This window comes from Lolium perenne, chromosome 4 (genome assembly GCF_019359855.2).
Source record: "Lolium perenne isolate Kyuss_39 chromosome 4, Kyuss_2.0, whole genome shotgun sequence".
In the NCBI taxonomy this organism is placed as follows: Eukaryota; Viridiplantae; Streptophyta; class Magnoliopsida; order Poales; family Poaceae; genus Lolium; species Lolium perenne.
The window spans coordinates 397,263,358-397,291,112 of record NC_067247.2 but is presented as its reverse complement, the minus strand read 5'-3'; the positions used below and the strand labels follow the sequence as shown (position 1 = coordinate 397,291,112).

At 43.8% G+C, this 27,755-nt stretch overlaps 1 protein-coding gene across 1 annotated transcript; it reads right to left on the bottom strand.

The window, feature by feature from the left end:
- Positions 1-11,966: 11,966 nt before the first annotated feature.
- LOC139830391 (uncharacterized) lies at positions 11,967-26,436 on the bottom strand. The gene is made up of 4 exons (XM_071818392.1): positions 25,209-26,436; positions 23,659-23,918; positions 13,813-13,873; positions 11,967-13,507 (listed from the first exon to the last, which is right to left on the bottom strand). The coding sequence occupies exons 1-4, from the start codon at positions 26,434-26,436 to the stop codon at positions 11,967-11,969; spliced, it is 3,090 nt and encodes a 1,029-aa protein (XP_071674493.1).
- Positions 26,437-27,755: the final 1,319 nt, after the last annotated feature.

Here is a 27,755-nt window from a genome sequence, read left to right as displayed (position 1 = left end):
CTCTGCTCGCCAAAAGGATTCATGCCATCCGTACTTAGACCAAATCTTATGTTCCTTGCGTCAGCTGCAAAATCTTTGAACTCTCTGTCGATCTTTCTCCATTGCGTTCCATCTGCGGGGTGTCTCAACTCCCCGTCCGACTTACGGTCCTCTTTGTGCCATCGCAACAACTTGGCATGCTCTTTGTTCCTGAACAGACGTTTCAACCGTGGTATTATAGGAGCATACCACATCACCTTGGCGGGAACCCTCTTCATGGGTTTCTGGCCCTCAACATCGTCACCAGGGTCATCGCCTATGATCTTATAACGCAATGCAGTGCATACCGGGCATTCATTCAAATTCTCGAAATCACCGCGGTAGAGGATGCGATCGTTGATGCATGCATGTATCTTCGTAACCTCTAAACCTAGAGGGCAGACAACCTTCTTTGCTTCGTACGTAGTGGCGGGCAACTCGTTATTCTTTGGAAACATATTCTTCAACATTTTCAGCAAGTTTTCAAATGCCGAGTCAGCTACACCTGCCTGTGCCTTCCATCTCAGCAAATCCAGGGTGCAGCCCAGCTTTTTCAGACCATCATCGCATCCGGGGTACAGCGCCTTCGTGTGATCCTCTAACATGCGATCCAAATTCTCCCTCTCTTTTTCAGTTTCGCGGCGTCTCCGTGCATCAGCAATGGTCCGACCAAGATCATCAACGGGATCATCACGTGCCTCTTCTTCACCTTCCCCTTCACCTTCCCCTTCACCTTCAGCATCCTCCATGAAAGTATCACCGAAATGAGCAAGATAGCTTTCATCGATGAAATCATCCCCTTCTTCATCTTCTTCCATTATAACCCCTCTTTCTCCATGCTTGGTCCAACAATTATAGCTTGGCATGAAACCGTGCCGAAGCAGGTGCATGTGAACATCTCTTGAGGAAGAGTAACCCTTCTGATTCTTACATTTAACACATGGACAGATAACAAAACCCTCCTGCTTGTTCGCATTAGCCACTACGAGGAAATCTTTCAAACCCGCACTGAACTCGCCGGAGAGTCGGTTACCGTACATCCATTGTCGATTCATCTGCATTATTATAATATAAAATATATAATTAACCATCATGCATTTGTTAAACTAACTAGCTACAAACAATATAAATTAAACAATGAACTACACACACATGCACATTTTATCAACGACACATCAAAGGTTCAAGTTGCTAACCGCGATCGAGGAGGAAAAAATAAATGAGAAAGCTCAAGTGTGGCTCCAACACTTCATATCATGTTTGTTTCATGCTCTTGGGGCATTTCATCAAACACCTTATGTGCATAAGAGGAACCAAAAGCAAACCTAACACCCACTTGTGAGCTTGTGAAGAGAATGGCACCAAATGGCTAAGTGTTGGCTGCTGGATTGTTATATATAGGGGAGGGCCTTTAGTCCCGGTTGGCCTGGCCAACCGCGACTAAAGGCCTTCGGGCACCTTTAGTCGCGGTTGGGCTGGCCAACCGCGACTAAAGCCCACCACGTGCACCAGCTGGCCACCGTGCGCCCTGGGCCCAGGCCTTTGGTCGCGGTTCTCCTCCCGAACCGCGACTAAAGGTACCATTTGTCGCGGATCCTGCAGCATCGCGACTTATGGGGCTCACCCGAAGCCTGTTTTTCCACCAGTGTATATTTGTAAACATTGAAAATAATCAAGCATTAAATAAATAGTGAATAAGGGAAGAATTATGAGTTGAGGATGAGGAGTAAAAGAACACAATATCATGCGGATAAAACACAACGGCAAATTAGAGAAATACACTACATATAAGTGTCAAAAGTAAGACAATTATAGTGCACTTGCCTCATTAGTTCAATCTTGAAAGCTTAACTCTTTGCATCTCTTTATCATATATACATTCATCGTCCCATCTCTTTAGCATTTTCCGGCTTCGATGGGATCAGTTCAAAAGGCTCGAATTGCATTGTGTTTCAACTCGAAACTAAAAATGACACGATATTAATACTGCGACAGGCAGGAGCAGGAGATAACACTGGGCAAGAAGCACATGCACCTCTACAGGTAAAACAAATACTATAGCTTTAAGAACCTGTTATAGTCTCAAAGTGTCAGCTTGAGTATCTACTAAGCATAAAATTCAAAAATAAAAGAAAACAACAATGAGAGAAACAGAAAAGTATTCCTCAAGCCCAGAGTGCTAAAATGGAGCAATTCATTCAGCTTTCACAAACACCACTGCTCCAAACTTCCAAACGGGATTGATCATCGCATTTGCGTGGGACTCGTAACCTTTGTCATCTATAACTAACAAATTATTGCAGCGGTTCTTCCGCTTGATCATCGAACTCATTCATGTGGTGCAGGAGATAGTTTGTAGCCAGCTGCTCGTCCTTGTTGCACGCAAAGAAAACCTCTAGAACCAGGTTGCGATTCAAGCCCCACTTGTTCAAGCTGCATATAAACAACCAAGTACAATGGTATGACAAGGGCAGCTCTGTGCCTATGTAAGTCCTGCGGATCAAATTGGACATAATTTAAAGATTGGGCTGTGTCACGGAGAGAGCCATTGAGGGAGGGAGAAGAGAGAGAACCTGAGGAAACAGGTCCAAGGGATTAGCACCGGGTCGTGATGGAGGGAACTGCAGCTTACTGTGGAGCCTGAACTGGATCAGTTTGTTGCCCACTTGCAAAAGGTTCATGGGTTGCAAAAGGGGCTCTGCTTGCTCTGGAATCCCCTATATCAAAAGACAAAACGGTATTAGAGTAAATAACAGTGGAACCATTTCGTCTGAAAGTTGTACCAGAACAAGAACTGAAGTTTAGCACATATGAACTAAAAAAGAGAGAACCCATGCAATCATTGTTTGGTAAAGCAGTGAACAACAGTATGTTTCATTAAAATAAATAAAACCCCAGAAAGATTGAACTAATCTTAAATGATCAACAGAAATTCAGTCAAATTTAGTCACGGAAAAAGAAGGGAAGGGATGTCCGATCATACTATCCCTATACATATTTAGGACAATGTATTGCATATGCACCTCAAGTGTAAATATTATTAATACATCTGAGTTTGCAGAGCTGGCCCAAATGAAGTCATCCAACTTCTAGTTTGCATGACATACAACAATACTTGTATAAAGTCCATTGATTTAGGCAAGGAAAACTAAGGAATAACAAGTTGTCCATATGCGAGAATCAGAGGAGGCGGAGGCTAAATCTGCACTTGACGGTATCAAGATTGCAACCAACCTAAGGCATACAAAAATTGTCCTGGAGCTTGACTGCTCGGCTGCGGCAAAGACTCTTCGCTAGCAAGAACCTGATAGATCAAAACACTGGAACATGTATGAGGAAGCCAAGAAGACCCTGAAGGCTTTCCAGGATCATACAATTTTCCTAGTCAAAAGAGATTCTAATATATGTGATGATGCTCTTGCAAAGCATGCCAGGTCTTCTGGTGTCTCTTTCCTAGTCAAAAGGGAGCTTGTAACTGAACATAATTTCTCAGGTTTCCCCAGCTAATATAAACGCTCTTTCACTCAAAAAAAAGCAAGCTGTCCATAAGCATGCTGATGTAAGCATGCAATTAGCTAATGTTATCTACATATCTGAACGAGCCACAATAAATATCTTTTCCATGGTGGGTTCGTTGAAAATGAATATAAATTTGAGAATGTGCACTTTAAAACAAAAGGAAGCTGCAGGATATGGAAAGCAACATGTAATATGATAGCCAACATGTTACTTGTATACCCTTTTTCTCAATTCAGTTCATAATTTTGTAATGTTGTAGCCATTCCAGAAAAGAGTGAATCCATCGGGATATCCCACTCTGGTCATCAATCATATCAGTGTTTCCTTTCCTGCAAGTCCAATATCAGTAAGCTCCAGCTTCTTATGGTTCGTGGTAACTATAATAAACAAAAATTGCCAGCAAAAGTAGTCTAAGATTGTGATAGTACAAAACTCTAACTAACGTGACAGAACTTGTGTTATAGAATGCAACTACTACAATTAAGCAACCAGGAAAGTGTAAAGATTTTGCAACAGAGTTTGAAGGAGATATATTGGGAATAGAAACATGGAAAGGAAATAGAGCACATATTGTGGATATGCCCTGAATATTCAAGAACCAGATGCATTGCATGGTTATAGGGAGGATTTTCAATTGTGAAACAACTGATGGAAGTACTGAGTACATGCAGATTGCTGATTTCAACGACGATATATGCACAAATAGCATTGCAAAAGAGCAGCTCCAAGAAAACGTAGGATTCTAAAAGACAACTTATATAAGATAAACAAGGAAAGAGTCACACTAAAGAGATAGCGAAAGGTGGATAAATTATGCGAGCATCCGCTATCAACTAAATGCTGGAATCTACACCAAGGAGGCAAGAAGGAACAGATCAGGTGTCGAAATCGACATGATTTTCGGACTCATCAAGTAGAAACAAATCAGGATCCTATCATTCGTTGGAATTGCTATGCTAAATACACAGAATGTGACTTTATACTTGGTAAGATAAAACTAAGACCCGCTAAATGCACCACTAAATTGGTAATAATTACTATCAGCATACTATAAGATAAGCAGCAGCATTATTGATTTACACTGAACGTGCAAGGGAACCTGGAAAGTAGGCATCATATCAATGCTAATTTGTTCACACACCAGTAAATTCAGAGCCCAAATTCTCAAAATCTGCTTTTGGTTACGCATAGAACCATAAAGCAAATTTGCATGCCTGGAGCTACAAAGCACAGAAATACATGGGATAGCTTAAAGTTACAGATTTCAGAAGCTAGGGGTGCTAGTTCTTTGATTTACTTCGCTGGTGTACTCAAGCACACAAGATACATTAAAAATCCAATGTTTTAAATACTTGTATGGAAGAGCCCGAGCCTCATATCGTGCTAATCTGTACAACTTCAAAAGAATGAAAAAAAAGGTGCTAAACTCTAACTTTAAAACAGTGAAAAATAGGTCTAACGCTTCCATTTGTGGGACAATGCCTGTGAGGAGATGGCCACAAATAGTTCACAGATAAGTAATCTCAATTATGCGAAGTGTGCGGACTGCATCTAGTATTTCTAGGGCAATATCCAAGTTGACCTACAGAAACATACCCAGCTTGTGGTAGACTGAAGATACTCGTCCTGGTAAAATCCCTGCTCACCATGGCCGTGGGTACCAGTCCTCCACTCACCGCCTGAGTGACATCCGAGTTCATCCAGATCTTCATCAAGGCCAGTGAATGCAACTCACTAACAGTAGGGCCCCTTTGAAGTAACACTGATTACATAGGGCATATGCTCACCAGAGATAGATCGTAAACATAGATAGTGCAAGATAGAGAGGAAGCAATCTGACGGCAGTGGCACGTGAAGACCATGTCGTATGAAGGTTCCCAGGCCAGACGCGGCCACGAGGGCTGTGCAGTGCCGTAGAGAGATCACCAAACCTTCCAGAGGCCTGATCACTCGGTTGGAGCCTTGAAGATGAGGCGCCGCCCCCTCCCTCCGCCGATGGACGCCGCGACCTTTGCCCCGCCAATGGATCCACTTGATCCCCATCGGTGGACGCCAAGGTCTCCCCCACCTCCGCCTGCCTCCCTTCCGCCGGTGGGCGCCGCGTCCTCCGGCCCGCTGCTGGCGTCCTACATCCCGGTCGGGCGACGCCGCGGCCGCCGTCCCCTCCGCCCCTTCTCCTGTTGTCGACCGCTCATCCTCTAGCGACCTTTCCAGAAAAGCCCCCACGTGAGGAGATGGTGGGGACTGGGGAAGACCAGAAACGGCAAAAGGATATCTAGCGGAGCCTATAGAAACTGCAGAAAGGAGGACACGTAACCATAGAAGAAAAAGAACGTGTCAAGGACTGAACGGAACCTACCGCTGTAGATGGCTAACACCACAATCACCGGGAGAGACCGAGAGAAAAGGCCTAGAACCGGGAACCGGTAACTCCTTCCACAAAATAAGAGAAATGATTGACGACTCAACCAGCGGGAAAAAAAATGAGCCACACGCGTCATATGAAGATTGGAGTAAGAAGAGAATAAATAGACCATCTACAGTGTCTAAATAAATCTTGAGTGCTCTAAATTGATTGTCTTTTATATAGGGTATGATGAGCTAACGGAATAGGGAGGTGCATAGAAGCAAATCATATTAACCATGTAATTAAGCAATGAGAAACAAAACTTGTCATATTAAGCAATGAGAAACAATAAGGTAGTGTGAAGCAACCTTTTGTCATGACAAACAAAAATTGTATAAATTTCCATGCTAAATTAAACAATGAAGTGCGCAACAGGGGGTATATAGAAACAATTAACTATCTAAAATGTGTTGAAAACTATGTCTGAAAAGACCTTGTTTCAGATGCCTTCAGATGATATCAGCAAAGTGGTGAGCATGCAGAGGTGCAAAAGAAGGAATTGACCCTCATGGCAACTGAAATCAATGTATACATTTTTTTGTAGAGGGAGAAGATATGGGCATGGACTAAGTTTCAGGCCTTGAGGTATATCTATCCACAAGTAATCTTTAGGTTCAGTTGTATGCTCAAACCTGGAAGAACCACAAGATCAGATAAATCCACACCTTCAGAATTGTTTAGTTCGTGTAACTTAATAACTCAATAAGACCTGATGGCCAAAGCAAATTCCAAGGTTGGATCTGGTGATTAGAAAAACATATATACAACAGCTTCAGCTTATACAACAGCTTCAGCACATGTGATTAACTGGATAATTTAGGAACGGGACAAATAAAAATAATACGATCAATGCATCAACATAAATCACTGGGCCTGTGCTTACAAAAAATAGGAATTTCCATATTTCAATGTCGAGCACAGGGTAGGAGTAAATCCTCATCTCGTGTGACAATTTATTACCGATTAGGTATGGCTAGAGCATGTGTGCCTTTCGTGTGGTTTGTGTGCTACTAAAAATTATGCCATGTCAAAGATTACTCAAAAACAAATACTACTGGAAATCCAACTTTTCCACACAACATTCCACAAAGAGAAAATATATTAGGTTGGCAGCGCATGAAATAATTGATTGAAGATGTGCTTCAACCATCCATTAGAAAACATGCTAATAAATTCTAAAAAATTCTACCTATTAATCGAGGTGCACTGCAGAACCACTATCCAGCAACAATTAATTATACTTATAAAATAACTAAATATTCATTGAAAATGTAGAATAAACCGCCGCACTTGAACCAAAAAAATCGGATATGGTAATAAGCTTGGTAGAATGGAAGTCAAAACCAGGAAACGGTATTCACGTGCTCGAATATCTGTTGATCAGAGAGTCAGGAGATGCAAATAACAGAGTTGGAATTGAACTGCACCTGCAAAAAGGGGCAGACACTTCAATGAGAGCATAAGAGCAACAACGAAGGACACTTTATCACTGGGATGCAAACCATGCCTACTTTCTGATGTGCCACAATGTTATGAAGACACATAATAAAAGCAAGCCCCTTTCAAAAAAAATGCACGTAAAAAGACATCAAATAAATAAGAGGAAAGCCTCCAAGGGACATACATAGAGGTTGAGCGAGAGCGGCATCTGTCCTGAGCAGTCTTTCTCATGTTGACATAAATTCGAGGCTTCAGGTCACCTGCATCAGCATGCTAAAGAATAAGTGGCATGAGTGGAGTACTAACCAAAGTGTAGAAGTGAATTGATCATGTCTGCTGTTAATAACTATTATCCAGATAAACTTAGTTGAAGCCCAATACAGTAACAAATTCGATGTCATGTGCGGAGCAGCAGAGGGTATAGCAGAGGAATGTGATACATAAAAGGAGCGAAAATAGGTATGCGCGCTTTGGCGCACGGCCCCTATATTTCACGCTGATAATCATTTTGTTAAAGTCAGGTTTAAAAGAACACTTCATCAAGTAATATATTAAGCATTTATAAAAAGATAAAGACATCAGCAAAAGTGATGCACAATCAGCAACAAATACACACAGATCAGTCTTTATTAGAGAGTGGTGGAGATTACACGTGGAGTATTAAAATCAACATAACAATATTTGAATCCATGACCTCATTATTTCAGCGCCTAATTCCTTATTTCTCCTTGCTACTTGGTCGTACAAAATCCAAGGCTTCTTGGCCAACAAACAACACCTAATATGCAAGAACTAAGAGATCCATCACATGAAAATATTTGAATCCATGACCTCAGTGGGGTGCTTTATATACACCAATCTGACACCTAACTAATAATGTGGATAAACAACACATAACTAATATGTGTCCTAATCAAGAGATGCAGCAGGTATAAATAATTTGTGTCATGCAACAGGGGAAAAACATGCTCACCGTCCGACATCACCATGTGCGCCTTGGAACTATCCAATGCCGCCACGAAGTCCTCTGCGGCAGGATCAACCACACTAACATTGCCAGCCTACCCATTTACCACACAAGCCATGGTCTTGTCCCCCACCGCCCCTTTTGAAGCCACTGCAGCAACAAAAAGGTGCCGGTCAGCAGACACACAAGATTTTAGCGCGTGTGAGAGAGATCAAAATCATATAATGCATATCATATGACAACAATACACAAAATATCTTAACAGAGAGCTGTGTTAGGCAAACATAACTTATTTATTCCGAAATCAAAGACATGATATAGTCCAAATAACTCAGTTTTGGTTCTTCAACTCTGATCAACATAAATATCCAAAGAGCCATATGTAGATTCAGTTTAGACCATCGTCACACATTTAGGGCATGCCATAAACATGTAATCCTCACCTTGCACCAACTGATTTGCATGATAACCTCAAATCCATGTGTCCGTTTGGGTCAGTCAAAATAGGCAGACAATGGAAAATAACAGTAAGCAATCTACATAATTGTGAGAAGATCACGTCCACACTGAAGTCTTAAGCCACTATCAACTACAGCTAGCTTTAAGGCAAAATTCGTAACATGTAAGAAATAATGAAAACAAAATAAACCTGCATCTTTACTGCATCCAAAAACTCTTCATCCGTGCCCAATCAAGAGATCAAAAGGGCGAATAAACTTCTTGGACTTTTGTCAAACATTATGTTGGCATAGATAAGCAGATCTGCACAAACAAATAGTACTTCTAGAGATTAAAAATCGAGAGAGATAGAGAGGAGGGAGAGAGAAACCATAAGGAAGAGTATAGGACTCTGGGTACCTGCGTTCCATGTCAGGTCAGCTGTGTTGGCGGCCCCATCTTTTCTGCAGCACGCGCTCGTGCAGGAGCAACACGAGCACGACGGCGGGGAGAGAGAGAGCAGTGGGGAATAGAGAATATTGCAGTCCTGCCCAACGAAGCAGAGGCGGAGCGGTACGGCCCACGCGCGGACAGCCAGGAAGACGATGACCTGCAGAAGGATCTGAAGCAGCTCACCTCGGATTGGCGTCCTCGCCGAGGACGACGATGACGGCGGCGCCATGGAATCCTTCTCGGGGGATCGCTCTCCGCTGCGATGTGGATGACGACGCCTTCTGCTCCGGTGACCAGCAAAAAGGGGAGGGGACGGAGGGGATCACGACGGCTCGATGTGGCGGTCGGCGCTCGTGCGGTTCTCCGCGCCGACCTCCTGGCGGCGGGGCTGGGGGCGCTGCGGGCGAGGCGACGGCGGGGCTGAGCCGCGCGAGGCGAGGCAGCATGGCTGGGGGGGGGAGTGAGGCGAGGCGGCGGCGCTGAGGCGCGCGAGGATGGCGGAGGGAGGGAGGGGAATCGATAGGGTCTATCCCGTTTCGCTGGTGGCCGGGTTGTTTTTGTCTCACACGGGCCGTCCACGCCCACTCACGCAGCGACACGTGGCCCAACTACTGAACAGGAAACGAGCCGCTCGGCCAGCCCTTGCGCGCCTGTAGCCTATCGTGGATGGCCTCTCCATGCCCCATGGGGGTGCAGCAATTATACTTTTAGATTTCCAAATCGGAAGGGACACGTTTGCTTGCTCTGGGCTCAGCTTCCTTGTAGTTGGAAATTCCAAACCGGCTTCTAGTGTGAACATCGTAACTCCTGGGTGTTTTACAAAAGAAAATGAGACGTTGATTTTTAATCATTGCTTCACCGCAAACTGGGCTACATTTTCAGTTTGCTCATTTTAGTTGTTTGTTATTACTGAAATTAAATAATTGTTCCATACTTAGTATAACCGATTTTTCTAAATAATCCATCAAAGTCAAATAAAATTTACCAAAGAGAATTCTGCATCCAAATCATTACTATTTCCATATGCACATATTAAACATTACCAAAATTTTAGATTGAATTATCGCAAAATATCCTCCCTTTACATTATTTAAAAAGAAGTTCAATGGTTTCACACAAAACTATACCTAGACATGGTTAGCCTGGCTAGGACCGGCACGCCCCATATGGCCAGCCCACTTTTTATTTTTGAAAACTTCATAAATTTAAATAGACACTAAAATTCATTGAAATTTGTACAAAAGATTGCGAAATTTAAACTAAAACATTATAAAAAAAACAATGGAAGCGTAGTAGGTCATGCTCTTCGCACCATCGCCGCCGTCGTTAGAGGAGGAGGCAAATGCCTCGTCGAGGCTATCGTACTCCTCAACTTTAGAAGTCGGAGCTGGCGTCGGTTTCGTTCAGGAGGTTGACAACATTGCCGCTGTCCGTTGCCGACCACCACTTCGTGAACCGATCGTCGGTCATGCGGTACCATGTTGAAGGAGCGGTTCAACAATGTCGCCTAGCCGACACGTCTTTCAAGTCATTTGGAGCGCGGTGCACCGTTTGGATCTCAAGCTTGATCTCCCATCATCGCTTCTCCTTCGGTGGCGGCGAAATGACGAGCTTCTCCTTCATCACAATTGCCTCCATTTTCGGTCATCGAACGTATAGGCGCCCGTGTGGAAGCAAGTGCTCCTATTTCTTTGGGCAAAGGGGCGTCGGTGTCGAGGTGGTTGAGGTGGAGGAGAGAAATGAGGATTGGAGGATGGAGTTCGGACGTGATTATGAGGAGATAATTGCATTAATTAATTGTATTAGTAGTGTGAACGAAACCGCTTGTATATTCTATAGAAATGCATTTTGGTACAGATTACAAAGGCCTAAAGCAGCACAGCCACCTGGTGAGAGCACTGATGCCCAGGAGCACGAAATCCCCTTCCCCAAAGCCAAGGCTACCCTTATATAAAGTGGCCATACGGCCGATTGGAACGGACCCCGATCAATCGTACAATTTAATACTGTTATTTTCTTTAAGTACTTTTTTTCTATCGTTTCTTTCTACCAAGCTCTAGTTTATCTAGGATTTAGCAAAATCTTGGTTGCTTTGCGCTGAAAAGTTGTTTTTTCCTCTTCGAAATTAAGACATCTTTGTTGATTTACTTAAAAATTATTTGTTAATCGTTACGAAAACACGACGGTTATCGTGTTGTTGCGCTGTAGTTTGGGTGGCAACATGGCCCACCACGAGCGAGCTTATCTCCTTCATCTCCTCCATGGCCCACATGACTTTTCTCCATCTTTTCCATTGAGAGAGTGGTGGTACCGACGGATCTCCACGAGGACGCCGCCACCCTCGCGAGCGTGCTGCCGCCGACCGCCACCTTTGAGAGCGCGCCGCTGCCGGCCGCCACCTTCGTCGCCCGTCAGGAAGGGACTTCGCCTCTCCGTCCTTCGCGAGGGCGCCGCAGCCTTCACGAGTGCGCCGTCACCTCCACCAGTGGCGTCACCCGTCGGGAAGGGAAGTGACTTCGCCTTGCCGTCGGGCGCGCCGCTGACCCCTCCCCCTCCCCCTTATAGAATTGTATGGCGGAAACGATGGGCTCGTTGGAGCCATCGGGTACGTGTTATATTGGGTTGGAAACGCCCCAACCGTGGCTTACAAGTCTTATACGTAGAGGGGTAGGATACTATCCTATACCCAATACATATACATGTTACAATGTCTAACACTCCCCCTTAATCTAAACCTTGAGTGAGGTTGAGATTAGTTCTGAAAGCATCTAAAAGTTTTACAGGGAGAGCTTTTGTAAAGCCATCAGCAAGTTGATCTTTGCTTGAAATAAACCTAACATCAAGCATCTTATTTGCAACTCTTTCTCGAACAAAGTGAAAATCTATCTCAATATGCTTTGTCCTAGCATGAAAAACCGGATTAGCAGACAAATATGTAGCTCCTAAATTATCACACCATAGACATGGTCTTTGCCTCAGTTTTATACCAAGCTCCTTAAGTAGAGCCTCAACCCATATCAACTCAGTTGTAGCATCAGCAATTGCCTTGTATTCAGCTTCAGTGCTTGACCGTGACACTGTGGCTTGTTTCCTAGCACTCCATGAGATGAGATTTGGTCCAACAAATACAGCAAAGCCTCCAGTGGATTTTCTATCATCAGGACAACCTGCCCAATCTGCATCTGAAAAAGCACTCAGTAATAGTGAAGATGACCTTCTAAATGTAAGACCAACCTTCAGAGTTCCTCTGATATATCTCAGAATCCTTTTCACAGCTGACCAATGAGAGGTAGTAGGAGCATGCAAAAACTGACAGACCTTGTTTACTGAGAAGGATATATCAGGTCTTCTCAATGTCAGATATTGTAGAGCACCTACAATGCTCCTATACTGTGTACTATCCTCAGGTCCAAGAGGATCTCCTTGAACAAGTGATAAAGTTTCACTGGAGGACAAAGGTGTAGGCGCAGTAGTACATTGAAGCATACCAACCTTAGTAAGTATATCAGCAGCATATTTTTCTTGAGTGAGCCGAAGACCATCATAAGTCTGCTTTACCTCAATGCCCAAAAAGAAGTGAAGAGGTCCCAAATCCTTAAGGGCAAAATCGTCTCTGAGATCATGAAGAAGTGCACCAATAGCCTTATCTGAGGAGCTTGTCACAATGATGTCATCCACATAAATTAGCACATATATGATAATGCCAGACTTGTTAAAGAGAAACAATGATGTATCAGCCTTGGAAGGAACAAAACCAAGACTGTATAACTTGTTGCTTAACCTTGAAAACCATGCACGAGGAGCCTGCTTCAAACCATAAAGGGCCTTATCAAGCTTGCATATGAAGTGTGGAGTTTGAGAATTTTCAAAACCTGGAGGTTGTTTCATGTAGACCTCCTCTTCCAGAACGCCATGTAAAAACGCGTTCTTGACATCTAGCTGCCGCAAACTCCAGCCACGGGAAACAGCAACAGTTAGAACAAGTCTAATAGTTGCTGCTTTGACCACTGGACTGAAAGTATCCTCATAATCAATGCCATATCTTTGTTTGAATCCTTTTGCAACCAAACGAGCTTTATACCTATCAACAGTGCCATCAGCATTTTTCTTGACACGATATACCCATTTGCAATCTATGAGATTACGAGTAGAACTAGGAGGAACGAGATGCCATGTCTTGTTCTCCATCAGAGCATTATATTCTTCTTGCATGGCTTGACTCCAGCGAGTATCATCAAGTGCTTCAGCAAGATTGCTAGGTTCACCTGTGGAAGTCAACATACCATATCGAATGGTCCATCAGTATATTTCTTAGGTTGTTTTATACCTTTTTGTAATCGAGTCGTCATCCTTGGCACCGGAGGTGGTGGAGGTGGTGTTGGTGTGGACGAAGAATCCTCCTCATGCTCCTCACCCGAGCCACCATCGACATCATGATCAGATGACGAAGGTGGCGACAAGGAGCGTTGTCGCTGTCGGGGTCCTGAAGTGGGGGGCGTGGAGCGATGTCGCTGCAGTCGTGGACGATTTGTGGGGGACGCGGAGCGTGAACGACGCCCAGCCGACAGACTGCGATGTGGAGACACCAGGTTGGTGCGGAGCGGGGAGAAGCTCCCGCCCGTAGCCACGCCCTGTTGATGACCCACAAGTATAGGGGATCGCAACAGTCTTCGAGGGAAGTAAAACCCAATTTATTGATTCGACACAAGGGGAGACAAAGAACACTTGGAAGCCTTAACAGCGGAGTTGTCAATTCAGCTGCACCTGGAAACAGACTTGCTCGCAAGAGTTTATCGAGTAATGTGATTTTATAGCGATAGCGATAGTGAAATAACAGCAGCAGAGTAACAAAGACAGCAGTAGTGATTATAGTAAACAGCAGGATTAAAATACTGTAGGCACGGGGACGGATGACGGGCGTTGCATGGATGAGAGAAACTCATGTAACAATCATAGCAGGGCATTTGCAGATAATAATAAAACGGTGTCCAAGTACAAAGCAATCAATAGGCATGTGTTCCATATATAGTCGTGCGTGCTCGCAATGAGAAACTTGCACAACATCTTTTGTCCTACCAGCCGGTGGCAGCCGGGCCTCAAGGGAAACTACTGGATATTAAGGTACTCCTTTTAATAGAGTACCGGAGCAAAGCATTAACACTCCGTGAACACATGTGATCCTCACATCGCTACCATCCCCTCCGGTTGTCCCAATTCTTGTCACTTCGGGGCCATTGGTTCCGGACAGCGACATGTGTATACAACTTATAGGTAAGACCATAAACAATGATTATCTTGATGAAACAATAACATGTTCAGATCTGAGATCATGGCACTCGGGCCCTAGTGACAAGCATTAAGCATAACAAGTTGCAACAATATCATCAAAGTACCAATTACGGACACTAGGCACTATGCCCTAACAATCTTATGCTATTACATGACCAATCTCATCCAATCCCTACCATCCCCTTCGGCCTACAGCGGGGGAATTACTCACACATGGATGGGGAAACATGGCTGGTTGATGTAGAGGCGTTGGCGGTGATGGCGGCGATGATCTCCTCCAATTCCCCGTCCCGGCGGAGTGCCGAACGGAGACTTCGGCTCCCGCGACGGAGTTTCGCGATGTGGCGGCGTTCTGGAGGGTTTCTGGCGACTTCGACTTCCTCCCGTGCGTTTTTAGGTCGAGGCCGATAAATAGTCCGAAGGAGGGCGTCGGAGGCCGGCCGAGGGGGCCACACCACAGGGCCGCGCGGGCCCCCCCTGGGCCGCGCCGCCCTATGGTGTGGGGCCCTCGGGCCTCCACCTGACTTGTCCTTCTGGCTCCGTTAGTTTCCTGGGAAAATAGGGCCTTCTGCATAAATTCCGAGGATTTTCCCGAAAGTTGGATTTCTGCACAAAAACGAGACACCAGAGCAGTTCTGCTGAAAACAGCGTTAGTCCGTGTTAGTTGCATCCAAAATACACAAATTAGAGGCAAAACAATAGCAAAAGTGTTCGGGAAAGTAGATACGTTTTGGACGTATCAACTCCCCCAAGCTTAGCTTATTGCTTGTCCTCAAGCAATTCAGTTAACAACTGAGCGATAAAAGAACTTTCACGAACACATTTGCTCATATGATGTATATATTCTCATGCTATGGCTAATACTTAAGCAGTTCATAATGAAATACATGCAAATAAGATCATCTAACAGCTATGTCAATCATGGAGAGGTACCAACAATTAATAATAAGCATCATGAATCATGTATATAAGCAGGATTGCAATGTTCATAAGAGAGTATGATAAAGTGGTATCTCGCTTTTTGTATTTGATTGGCAAAACATAAATGCCTGCACCTCTGGAGTTCATAGAAAGACTAGAAGTAGTGATTGTCAAAAGATAAATGCATCAAAGTTATACCACAATCAATCATATTTTGAGACAAGCATATTATACTAAGAATGACAGTTGTGCTCTCAAGATAGTGCTCAAAGAAATAATGGAGACACAACATAAAAGTAAAAGATTGACCCTTCGCAGAGGGAAGCAGGGATTAACACGCGCTAGAGCCTTTCATTTTTATAAAGACAGGAGTAAAATTATTTTGAGAGGTGTTTGTTGTTGTCAACGAATGGTAATGGGTACACTAACTACCTCGCCAACCGGACTTTCAAGAGCGGCTCTCATGAATTATTGCATATTTATTTGGCACTCCTTCCAACCTTTCTTGCACAAACCATGGCTAACCGAATCCTCGGGTGCCTGCCAACAATCTCATACCATGAAGGAGTGCCCTTTTATTTTAGTTTTATTATGATGATGACACTCCCCCCAACCTTTGCTTACACAAGCCATGGCAAACCGAATCCTTCGGGTGCCGTCCAACAATCACAAACCATGGAGGAGTGTCTATTTAAGTTAATTAATTCGGGACTGGGAATCCCATTGCCAGCTCTTTTTGCAAAATTATTGGATAAGCGGATGTGCCACTAGTCCATATGAGAGTCCGTCAAAAGTAAATGACAAGGTTGAAAGCTAAACACCACATACTTCCTCATGAGCTATGAAACATAAACACAAATTGAGAAGCATTTTGAAGGTTTTAAAGGTAGCGCATGAAAATTTACTTGGAATGGTTTGAAATGCCATGCATAGGTATTTATGGTGGACACTCTGGAATAACTTGGTTTTCATGTGTTTGGAAGCACGAGCAGCGTTCCCGCTCAGTACAAGTGAAGGCTAGCAATAGACTGGGGAGCGACAAATCAAGAGAGCAGTAACTGTCATAATCATGCTTGCGGCAAAATAAATTAACGGAGGCATAAAGGTGATACAAGAACTCTGAAGCAATATAGATCATCGAGGCTTAATTGACTTTTTGTTCAGTCATATGCATGCGTGAGCATGTGCCAAGTCGATATAAATGAATTATTCAGAGGAGGATACCACAATGCCATACTTACTTATGAATAAAACAATGCAAACAAACATCCATGACATACTACTCATATTAATAGATTGGAGCTAAACATGAGAGATCATAAACTACTAGACTTTCTCAAATAACATATACCTCACATGAACCAACTAAGCATGCTCACATGGATGAGTATATGTACAAAAATGAAAACAAATAGAGTTCATACCAGCCTCTCACCACAATCAGATTGTCGTAGATCGTCATTATTGCCTTTTCACTTGTGCAGCTTGGATAATATGAAATGAAAACCACGCTCCAGCCACCGAAGACCATTGAACTCATAAAGAACTTTACAAACCAGAGAAGAACAGCAAATGTTTTTGGTGTTTTCGAATTTGAGAATAAGAACAAGAGGAAACAAGCAAACAAAGCAAAATCTTTTTGGGTTTTCTTATAGCAAACTCGCAATAGCAAACAAAGTGAAGCAAATGCAAGAAACCAAAGCAAACAAATGGTGAAGAGAAACAACAGAAATATTTTTGGTCTTTTTGTGTTTTGGAAAGGAAACAAAGCAAAAACAAGAAATAGCAAACTAAAAGAAACACAGAAAAGCGAGATGGCAGAAATCTGCCAAAACCTGACAGCAGTACAGAAATCGATTTTTACAAAAATCTTACGTTGCTCAGATCGAAAAGTGTTCAACTAATGAAAGTTAGATAACAACCTGGGAAACCTGCACAAAAATTGGCAGCTAAAAATGATGCTCTGGCTATTTTTGAGAATTTTTACGGTAAAGTTCCAGAATCTGTTTTCAGGCAGCACTTCCCCAAATATCATCTTCCTCTCATTGGAAAACCACTCAAACGAACAAAACAAGTATGTACAAGTATCCAGCAACCATAATATGCAAAGAATGAGTGATGCCGGTATACCTCCCCCCAAGCTTAGGCTTTTGGCCTAAGTGGAGTTCAATCCCATCGATCCCATGAGGTAGTGTCTCCGTAGTATGACGAAGATGGATCGTATTCCGGGTATGTGCTAGAAGAAGCACCCGGATACGTGACGGTGTGGTCGTAGGAGACCCCGGCGTCCTCGGAATCATGTTGCTGGTGGAAGTCTTTTATCTTCAAATGTTCGTCCACTTCCTCCTTAGTGCACGACCATGATTGCCTGTCAATACTGAACAAACCTGGTTGGGGAAGAGGAATTTCCTTCTCATCCCCGTCAGAAAACAACATTCTGTAAACCATATTATCTAAAGTAGAATCAGTGGTAACAAAATGATGACTCTTCATAGCAGAAATATCGAGTCTCCTAGGGGCCAATGGCACATCATTAGGATCAATAGGAAGATTTAGATATGTTAAAACACGCAGTGCAATAGTTCCTCCAAAAATAGGCCCCCTGGTAGTCAGGCGGCGAGCAATAAGAGCACCAAGGTGATAAGATGTCTGACCAGTAAGTGCAATATTTAAGAAAGCAAGATGGTAACTAGAAATGTTGCTAGTGTTCTCCCTACCAAGAATGCTAGTAGCAATGTAGTATGCAAAATACTTAATGGCGGGGAGTTGAATGTTCCTTATCTTGCCACGCTGAATGGTGCGACAATCATCATCGGTAATCCCTCGATAGAGCTCCAACAAGTCCCGGGGGTTGTCATCAATCCTGCTTGCTGTACCTACAGGGACAATATCCAATGCACGACAAAAATCCTCCAATTTCATAGTAACAGGATTACCATAGATCCTGAATGCAACCGTCGGCTCATATTGTTTGTTGTTGAAATGGAAACTCTCGATGAAGATTTTGGTGAGCATGTAGTATTGCTCCCTTTCATCTCCCACATAGGTGGTTAACCCTGCCCTGTTGACAAGGGCGAAGAAATCCTCCAATATCCCTGCATTCCTAAGAAAATCATAGCATGGAAAAGACGAAGCATTAGGAGCCCCGTTGTCCTCTTCGGGCGCGAAGCTAGGCGCGATGATGTCTTCATTGTATGATCGCCTAATCCGGGTGGCGGCCCTAGAAGGCCTCCCGGTGCTGGTTGTCCCTTTCTTGAACAACTCTCCAAAGTTGAACTTCTTCATAGCTTCTCTGAAATTTTTAACAAATGATATAAAATTTGATTTGGTGACATACAATTGAGGGAAACTACCATAGGAACTTGCTAGAGTACTAATCAAGCATCAAAACTAGTTTCTACCACTTAGAACAAGCATGCAAGCTCACTAAACATGTTACCTACAGCAGCAAAATATTCAAGATATACTCAACCAAACAAAATTCTACTTGGATGGGTGGAGGAGTCACATACCGAAGAGCAAATGTGCCAAATTTCAGACAGAAATCTGAGCTGAGCAAAGAGATCAAGAAATCTGGAGCTCTGGAGCAAAAACGCGAGTGAGAGGAACTTGGTACGAGTTTTTTCGGGAGAGAGAAGGTGCTGGGAGAAAGAGATGGCAAAGTGGGGCAAGGAGGGGCCCACACCACATGGTGGCGCGGCCACCTCCTTGGCCGCGCCGGCCTGTGGTATGGCGCCCTCTGGTGCCCCACAGGTCATCCTCTGGTGCTCCCAGGTGCCTCGTCGAAAAATAGGACCAACGGTATAATTTTTGTGAATTTTTGAAAACTTTGAAAAATGCACATTTCTAGGTATTTAGTTTATTATTACTGGCCAGGAAATTTTTTTGAAATCTCCAAATAACTAAGGAACTTTGCAAATTAAAAATGCTACAGCAACTAGAGCAAGTGGAGGAAGAAAGAGATGTTGTTTACCCTCTCTATGCATGTAAAAGGTATTTGTTAACAAGGTTGATCAAGTCTTGCCACCAAATAAATTTTACATAACATAAGAAGAAATAAACCTCAAATCAATCATGTTACCTTGAATTGTATTGATATGGATCCAATCACGAGAGTTTGATATTCTTCTTTAGGCTCATATATAGGACAATCAATAGTTCCCACTTTAATACTTCTCACATTAGTAATAGTATTGACTCCACATACTTTATCAATCTTCTTGGGGAAATAGACGGTATGCTCCTTATCATCAACATTAAAAGTAACCTTTCCTTTATTGCAATCAATAACAACCCCTGCGGTGTTAAGAAAAGGTCTCCCAAGAATAATAGACATATTATCATCTTCAGGCATTTCCAACACAACAAAATCAGTTAATATCAAGCAGTTAGTAGTAACTTGAACAGGAACATTCTCACATATACCAACAGGAATAGCAGTAGATTTATCAGCCATTTGCAAAGATATATCAGTAGGTATCAACTTATCTAGATAAAGTCGCTTATAAAGAGAAAAAAGCATAACACTAACACCGGCTCCCAAATCACATAGAGCAGTTTTAACATAATTATTCTTAATAGAACAAGGAATAGTAGGTATACCTGGGTCGCCCAACTTCTTTGGAATTTTGCCATTGAAAGAGTAATTAGCAAGCATAGTGGAAATTTCCTCATTGGGGATTTTCCTTTTGTTAGTAACAATATCTTTCATATACTTCGAATAAGGTGGCAATTTAATAGCATCAGTCAAAGGGATTTGCAAGAATAAAGGTTTCATCCAATCACAAAATTTATTATAGTGTTCTTCTTCCTTTGATTTTAGTTTCTTAGCAGGAAAAGGCATTTGCTTTTGCACCCAAGGTTCTCTTTCATTACCATGTTTCTCAGCAATAAAGTCTTCTTTAGTGTACTTTTTATTTTTAGCATGCTTTTCAGGTTCTTCTTCAACCTCTTCTTTATCAGGAGTATCATTCTTATCATTGTCATTATCATGTTCATTACCACTTTCAGTTTCAGCATCAGAAATAGAAATACTATTAGGATCATTAGCAGGTTCAGAGGATTCTACAACATTTTTATGTTTCTTCTTCTTTTTCTTCTTAGAATGAGCACTAGGTTCAATGCGTTGAGAATCTTGTTCAATTCTTTTGTGATGCCCTTCAGGATACAAAGGATCCTGGGTAGAAACACCACCTCTAGTTGTTACTTCATAAGCATGTTTCTCTTTAGAATTATTCCCCAACAAGTCATTTTGCACTTTAGTGAGTTGATCAATTTGAGTTTGAATCATATGGAAATGTTTAACAAGCATCTTAACATCATTGGAGGTTCTCTCCACAATATCATGCAATTCACTAATAGCTCGAGAATTTTCCATTAAATGATTCTCTACTCTCATATTAAAATTTTCTTGCTTAACAATATAATTATCAAACTCATCTAAGCATTGTGCAGGAGGTTTCGAATACGGAATATCTTCCCTAGTAAAGCGTTGAAGGGAGTTTACCTCAATCATGGATGAAGGGGGAATTATCTCACATATATCTTCTATAGGAGGTAAATTCTTCACATCTTCAGATTTAATACCTTTCTCCTTGAGAGACTTCTTGGCTTCCCTCATATCTTCATCATTCAATTTAATTAAACCCCTCTTCTTCAATATTGGCGTTGGAGTTGGCTCAGGCGTAGTCCAATCATCATGATTCCGGCTTATTTTAGCCAATAATTCTTCAGCGTCGTCTGGAGTTCTTTTCTTGAAAACAGAACCAGCACAACTATCCAGGTATGCCCTAGACTCAATGGTTAGTCCACTATAAAATATATCAAGTAAATCATGCTTTTCCAGATCATGATCAGGCCGAGCTCTAATAAGAGAGCAAAATCTCGCCCAAGCCTCAGGCAATTTCTCTTCATCTCCCTGGTCAAAATTATAAATTCTCTGCAAAGCAATATGTTGAGCACTAGCAGGAAAGTATTTGCGGAAGAAAACATCAAGCAATTCTTTTGGACTTCTAATAGAATTAGGTGGCAAATTATTATACCAAGTTTTAGCGTCATCCTTTAATGAGAATGGAAAGATTTTAGCAACAAAGTAAGTACGCATCTTGACATCATCAGAAAACAAGCTACTTAGAGTAGATAACTCAGTCATGTGTTCAACAGCACTTTCTTTTTCAGTACCACAAAAGGGTGTTTTCTCAACAATAGCTATATGAGATAGATCAAGAGAAAAATCATAATCTTTATCCCTAATGTTTATAGGAGATGTGGCAAATTTAGGATCGAGACAGTTTATATCTAACGACATGTTACGCAAGCAACTTTTTAATTTTTCTTGCATCAGTAGTAGCATTGCATTTTTCAATAAAATCATCATTAAGCTCCACATAATCTTCCTCGGGATCATCACTAAAATAATCAAGTTCGGGTGAACTAACAGGTGTAGTAGCATTAGGAGTTTCAGTATTTTCAATTTGTCTAGACCTAGCAATTGTAGCATCTAGAAAGGATCCCAATGAACCACTATCATCAAGCACAGCAGAAATATTATCAATATTATGAGAGTTTTCAGATTCAGCAGAAGTACCCGCATTTGAAGCATGCGGCGGTGAAACAAGTTTATCAATCACGAGATGGTGAATCAAGAGCAGCGAGAGGTATTCAGAATTGTACCTTTTCTTGTAGTGGATGGTAATATGGCGATCTTAGTATCGCGAGGTTTACCCATGATGGAGAATTTGCAGCGAACAATATTAATCCAAGTGAACTTCCAAATAAAGCTATGTTCCCCGGCAACGGCGCCAGAAAATAGTCTTGATGACCCACAAGTATAGGGGATCGCAACAGTCTTCGAGGGAAGTAAAACCCAATTTATTGATTCGACACAAGGGGAGACAAAGAACACTTGGAAGCCTTAACAGCGGAGTTGTCAATTCAGCTACACCTGGAAACAGACTTGCTCGCAAGAGTTTATCGATAATATGTTTTATAGCGATGGTGATAGTGAAATAACGACGAGTAACAAAGACAGCGATAGTGATTATAGTAAACAGCAGGATTAAAATACGTAGGCACGGGGACGGATGACGGGCGTTGCATGGATGAGAGAAACTCATGTAACAATCATAGCAGGGCATTTGCAGATAATAATAAAACGGTGTCCAAGTACAAAGCAATCAATAGGCATGTGTTCCATATATAGTCGTGCGTGCTCGCAATGAGAAACTTGCACAACATCTTTTGTCCTACCAGCCGGTGGCAGCCGGGCCTCAAGGAAACTACTGGATATTAAGGTACTCCTTTTAATAGAGTACCGGAGCAAAGCATTAACACTCCGTGAACACATGTGATCCTCACATCGCTACCATCCCCTCCGGTTGTCCCAATTCTTGTCACTTCGGGGCCATTTGTTCCGGACAGCGACATGTGTATACAACTTATAGGTAAGACCATAAACAATGATTATCTTGATGAAACAATAACATGTTCAGATCTGAGATCATGGCACTCGGGCCCTAGTGACAAGCATTAAGCATAACAAGTTGCAACAATATCATCAAAGTACCAATTACGGACACTAGGCACTATGCCCTAACAATCTTATGCTATTACATGACCAATCTCATCCAATCCCTACCATCCCCTTCGGCCTACAGCGGGGGAATTACTCACACATGGATGGGGGAAACATGGCTGGTTGATGTAGAGGCGTTGGCGGTGATGGCGGCGATGATCTCCTCCAATTCCCCGTCCCGGCGGAGTGCCAGAACGGAGACTTCTGGCTCCCGCGACGGAGTTTCGCGATGTGGCGGCGTTCTGGAGGGTTTCTGGCGACTTCGACTTCCTCCCGTGCGTTTTTAGGTCGAGGCCGATAAATAGTCCGAAGGAGGGCGTCGGAGGCCGGCCGAGGGGGCCACACCACAGGGCCACGCGGGCCCCCCCTGGGCCGCGCCGCCCTATGGTGTGGGGCCCTCGGGCCTCCACCTGACTTGTCCTTCTGGCTCCGTTAGTTTCCTGGGAAAATAGAGCCTTCTGCATAAATTCCGAGGATTTTCCCGAAAGTTGGATTTCTGCACAAAAACGAGACACCAGAGCAGTTCTGCAGAAAACAGCGTTAGTCCGTGTTAGTTGCATCCAAAATACACAAATTAGAGGCAAAACAATAGCAAAAGTGTTCGGGGAAGTAGATACGTTTTGGACGTATCACCTGTGCAGCGCCGGCACGTGGCGTGCGCGGACGCGTCACAGAAGGCTGCGCAGGCGCGGACTCGGAGGCCGACGCGGGAGAATCAGCTCCGGGATCGACGTCCGCCAGGTCGACAGCAGTATCAACATGGGATCTGCTGCCAGTTTTGGCATTTTCTGCCACTTGGCAGTGCTCTTCCTCATCATTTCCTGAGACATTTTCCGCAGTATCTTTTTCTGTATCATTTCCTGCATCATCTTGAGCATCTGGAGTAACATTTTCTGGAACAAAAACATTAGGCACAACAGGCAATGGCATATAGTCATCAATATTTGCATCCCCATGATGTGATGATGTATTTGTGGGCAAGAGAAGGATGTCTTTTTGAAGATGCCGTCCAGCGTTGGGATTGAGAGCAGCAAAGGGAAAAACGCTCTCATCGAATACCACATCACGGGAAATATAAACACGTCCAGTAGAAGGATCAAGACACTTGACACCTTTGTGGTGAGGACTGTATCCTAAGAACACACACCGAACCGACCGAAACGACAGCTTTCGTTTGTTGTAGGGGCGCAAGTTTGGCCAGCAAGCACAGCCAAAAATGCGAAGAGACTCATAGTTGGGTGTGGCTCCAAGAAGACGCTCTGTGGGTGTATCAAAATTTATGACTTTGCTGGGAAGAAGATTAATGAGGAATGTGGCTGTAAGGAAGGCTTCATCCCAAAATTTTAGAGGCATGGATGCATGAGCAAGCAAAGCAAGGCCAACCTCCACTATATGACGGTGTTTGCGCTCAGCAAACCCATTTTGCTGATGAGCATGGGGACATGAGACATGATGTGTGATACCAACTTTTTGAAAGAAACCGTGGAGTTTTTCATATTCACCTCCCCAGTCGGTTTGCATAGTAACAATTTTCCTATTAAATTTTCGCTCAACAAGTTGCTGAAAATTAAGGAAAACTTGATAAACATCAGAGCGCTTCTTAAGAAGATATATCCATGTGAATTTGCTAAAATCATCAATAAAACTGACATAATATTCATGCTTGCCAACAGAAACAGGTGCAGGACCCCATACATCAGAAAACACTTGTTCCAAAGGAACAGTGGATACACTGGTAGACACAGGATATGGCAACTGATGACTCTTGGCTAACTGACAAGAATTACAAATATAGGGGTTTATTTCAGGTGTATGAAGAAGTTTATGTTTCCTAATGATCTGCTGAACTACAAAAGAAGATGGATGCCCAAGACGAATGTGCCATGTAGAAGATGGCAACTTTATTGTACTGCAAACTTGCTTGAAAGATGACCCGGTAGAGAAAGGCACTAGCGGGTAGAGACCATCTTGACAGGGACCTTTAAACAGAATTCTTCTTGTGGCCAGATCCTTTATCAAAAAGAAAAAAGGATGGTACTCAATAAAGACATGATTATCAAGTGTAAGCTTATGAACAGACAGCAGATTTTTAGATGCACTAGGAACATGAAGGATATTTTTAAGATGCAGAGAATGATTAGGGGTATGCAAAATTGAATGACCAATATGACTGATTTTCATACCATTGCCATCTGCAGTGTGCACACGGTCATGTCCCTTGTACTTGTCGTGAGTGGTGAGCTTGTCCAGCGCTCCCGTGATGTGGTCAGTGGCGCCTGTGTCGGAGTACCAGTTGGTGTCGATGCCATAGGCTGCAGCATGGGCAGCCTTATCATGACGGTCACCATCATCATCAGAGTCATCATTCCCATAACGCCACCAGCAGTCACTGGCAGGATGGCCGTATATCGTGCAGATTTGACAACGGACATCAACAAAGGGGGTGGGGGCACGATCTGGCCGTCCCTTGCCTCCTCCATCACGGCGCCTATCATCACGGCGCTTATCATCACGACGGGGCTCGTCACGGCGTCTGTCATCACGACGCCAGTCATCGCGGCGCCTATCATCACGGCGCCTATCATCGTCGCGGCGCCTGTCATCGCGGCGCGGCTCGTCACGACGCCGATCATCGCGGCGTCGATCATCACGGCGTGGCTCATCGCGACGCCTGTCATCATCACGGCTCCTGGTATCATCGTAGCGAATGTCCTGAACAGGGACTGAACTACTGCGAGGACGATTGCTGAGATTTGCCGAAGAAACAAAAGGAGTATCATCACTGTCAGCCAGCAGAGATTGACGCATATCAAAGGCGCTGATCTGGTTCATCACGTCATCAAGGGTAATGCCGGGTGTATGATCCACCCTATCAACTAGCGAGTTGTAAGCACCACCAAGGCCAGCTGTAACGTAGCCTATCATCTCTTCATCATCAATAGTTTTCCCCGCAGCAGCAAGTTCAGATCGAAAACCTGTCATCTTGGAGAGATACTGTTCAGCAGTCATCTCCTTCTTCTTTGTGGTGTTGAGGGCGGTACGCAGATGGGAAACTTTTTCCTTAGAGGCGCTAGCAAACATCTTGGAAATAGTTGCCCATGTATCAGCAGTGGAGGTTTTGTCGAGGACGTGTGCTAGGATGTCCGGCGAAAGTGAATCATTGATCCACCCTTGAACAAACTGATCCCGAGCAGCCCAAGTTGCATAGTCAGGATTTGGTATTGTGATCTTCTTCCCATCTGAATCAGTGGCCTCTAGGGTTTTGTCCGGGGCGGCGTCAGAGCCATCAAGGAGGCCAAACGCAAGAGCACACCGAAGGCGCGGAAACACCAGGGCCTTCCAGAACAGCATGTTGTCGCGCTTGAGCTTCAGCGACGGCGACGGTCCCAGGCTGGTGGCGAGTGACGCCATTGACGAGGACGAAGACATAGCTCGACAGGGGCTACTGAGATCGTGGCGATGTTACGTCGTGTCGTCGGTGCGGCGGCGGTCCAAGGAGAACGGCGGCGGCAGATCGTGGTCGTCGTGTCGTGTCGTGTCGTGAATGCGGCGGCGGCCCGAAGAGGACGGCGGCGGTAGATCGTGGTCGTGGTCTTTGGCGGCGGCCCGGAGTGGACGGCGGCAGTTGTATCTGCAATGGTGGCCCGGAGAGGACGGCGGCGGCAGGGGTCGTGATCTTGTTCTTGGTTGTAGAAGCGGCGTGCGGCGGCGGCCCGAGGTGGACGGCGGCGGCAGGCGGCGGCGGCGGCTAGGTCACGGAGAGGACCTGCTCTGATACCATATAGAATTGTATGGCGGAAACGATGGGCTCGTTGGAGCCATCGGGTACGTGTTATATTGGGTTGGAAACGCCCCAACCGTGGCTTACAAGTCTTATAAGTAGAGGGGTAGGATACTATCCTATACCCAATACATATACATGTTACAATGTCTAACACCCCTCACCTGGCGTCATCGGTAAGGACGAGCCGATGGGCCCTCCCCCCATGTCCAGCGTGCCGTTGGTCCCTGCCACCATCCCTCTAGCCGTTAATTCCCGCTCCTCTGAGGCTCCCTCACTTCTACATCGAGAAACATTGATGGATGTAAAAAAGTATGCTCTCCATAATTCTGGTTGTAATGTTTTTTAAGCTGGATCTATTTTTTGAACTTTTACATCTTCAATGATGGCAGTGGTTATGTAATTTTTCTTCCTTTTCTATATCCAGCATCTGGTTCATCCCAGTTTTGGATGTAAGAATAGTAGGTTCACCACAGGCAGTGGTACATGTATTCTTACTCCCTCCGATCTATTTTAATTGACTCAGATTTAGTACAACTTTGTACTAAATCCGAGGCAAAAAGAATCGGAGGGAATACTTTTTTCGACATCCACTGATCTGGAACAAGTGGACTCGATGTAGAATAGAAGTTGATGACATATGTTTTTTGACGTAAATTTGCAAGTCGGTTTTGTATTATTTTTTTTCTCGCAAGAATTCGGGACAGAGCCGCGAAATGATAAGTTAGATGATTTTGCACGTCCGTGCAGCAGCCATCCCAGTCGTAGAGAAAGATTAGAACTTTCTATTTTTGGAACGGGAGGAATGTTAGACTAATTTATTTCTATTTTTGGGTGGCACTCTCTAAGACTAATCAGTGTATCAATGTCCAAACAAAAAGTACAAATTATTTACCCAGCCTATCTCTCTGTGTTCCTAAAGATAGCACAAGTTGTGTTCGTGACATGG

Excerpts from the sequence above, each read along its gene's own strand:
- LOC139830391 (XM_071818392.1), bottom strand. The coding sequence starts at position 26,436 with ATGGCGTCACTCGCCACCAGCCTGGGACCGTCGCCGTCGCTGAAGCTC. Across the intron at positions 23,919-25,208 it reads GCACACTGCAGATGGCAATG|AAAATGTTACTCCAGATGCT; the intron begins GTATGAAAATCA and ends TTTTTGTTCCAG. Across the intron at positions 13,508-13,812 it reads CCTGGTGTCTCCACATCGCA|GTGAACCTAGCAATCTTGCT; the intron begins GTCTGTCGGCTG and ends TGACTTCCACAG.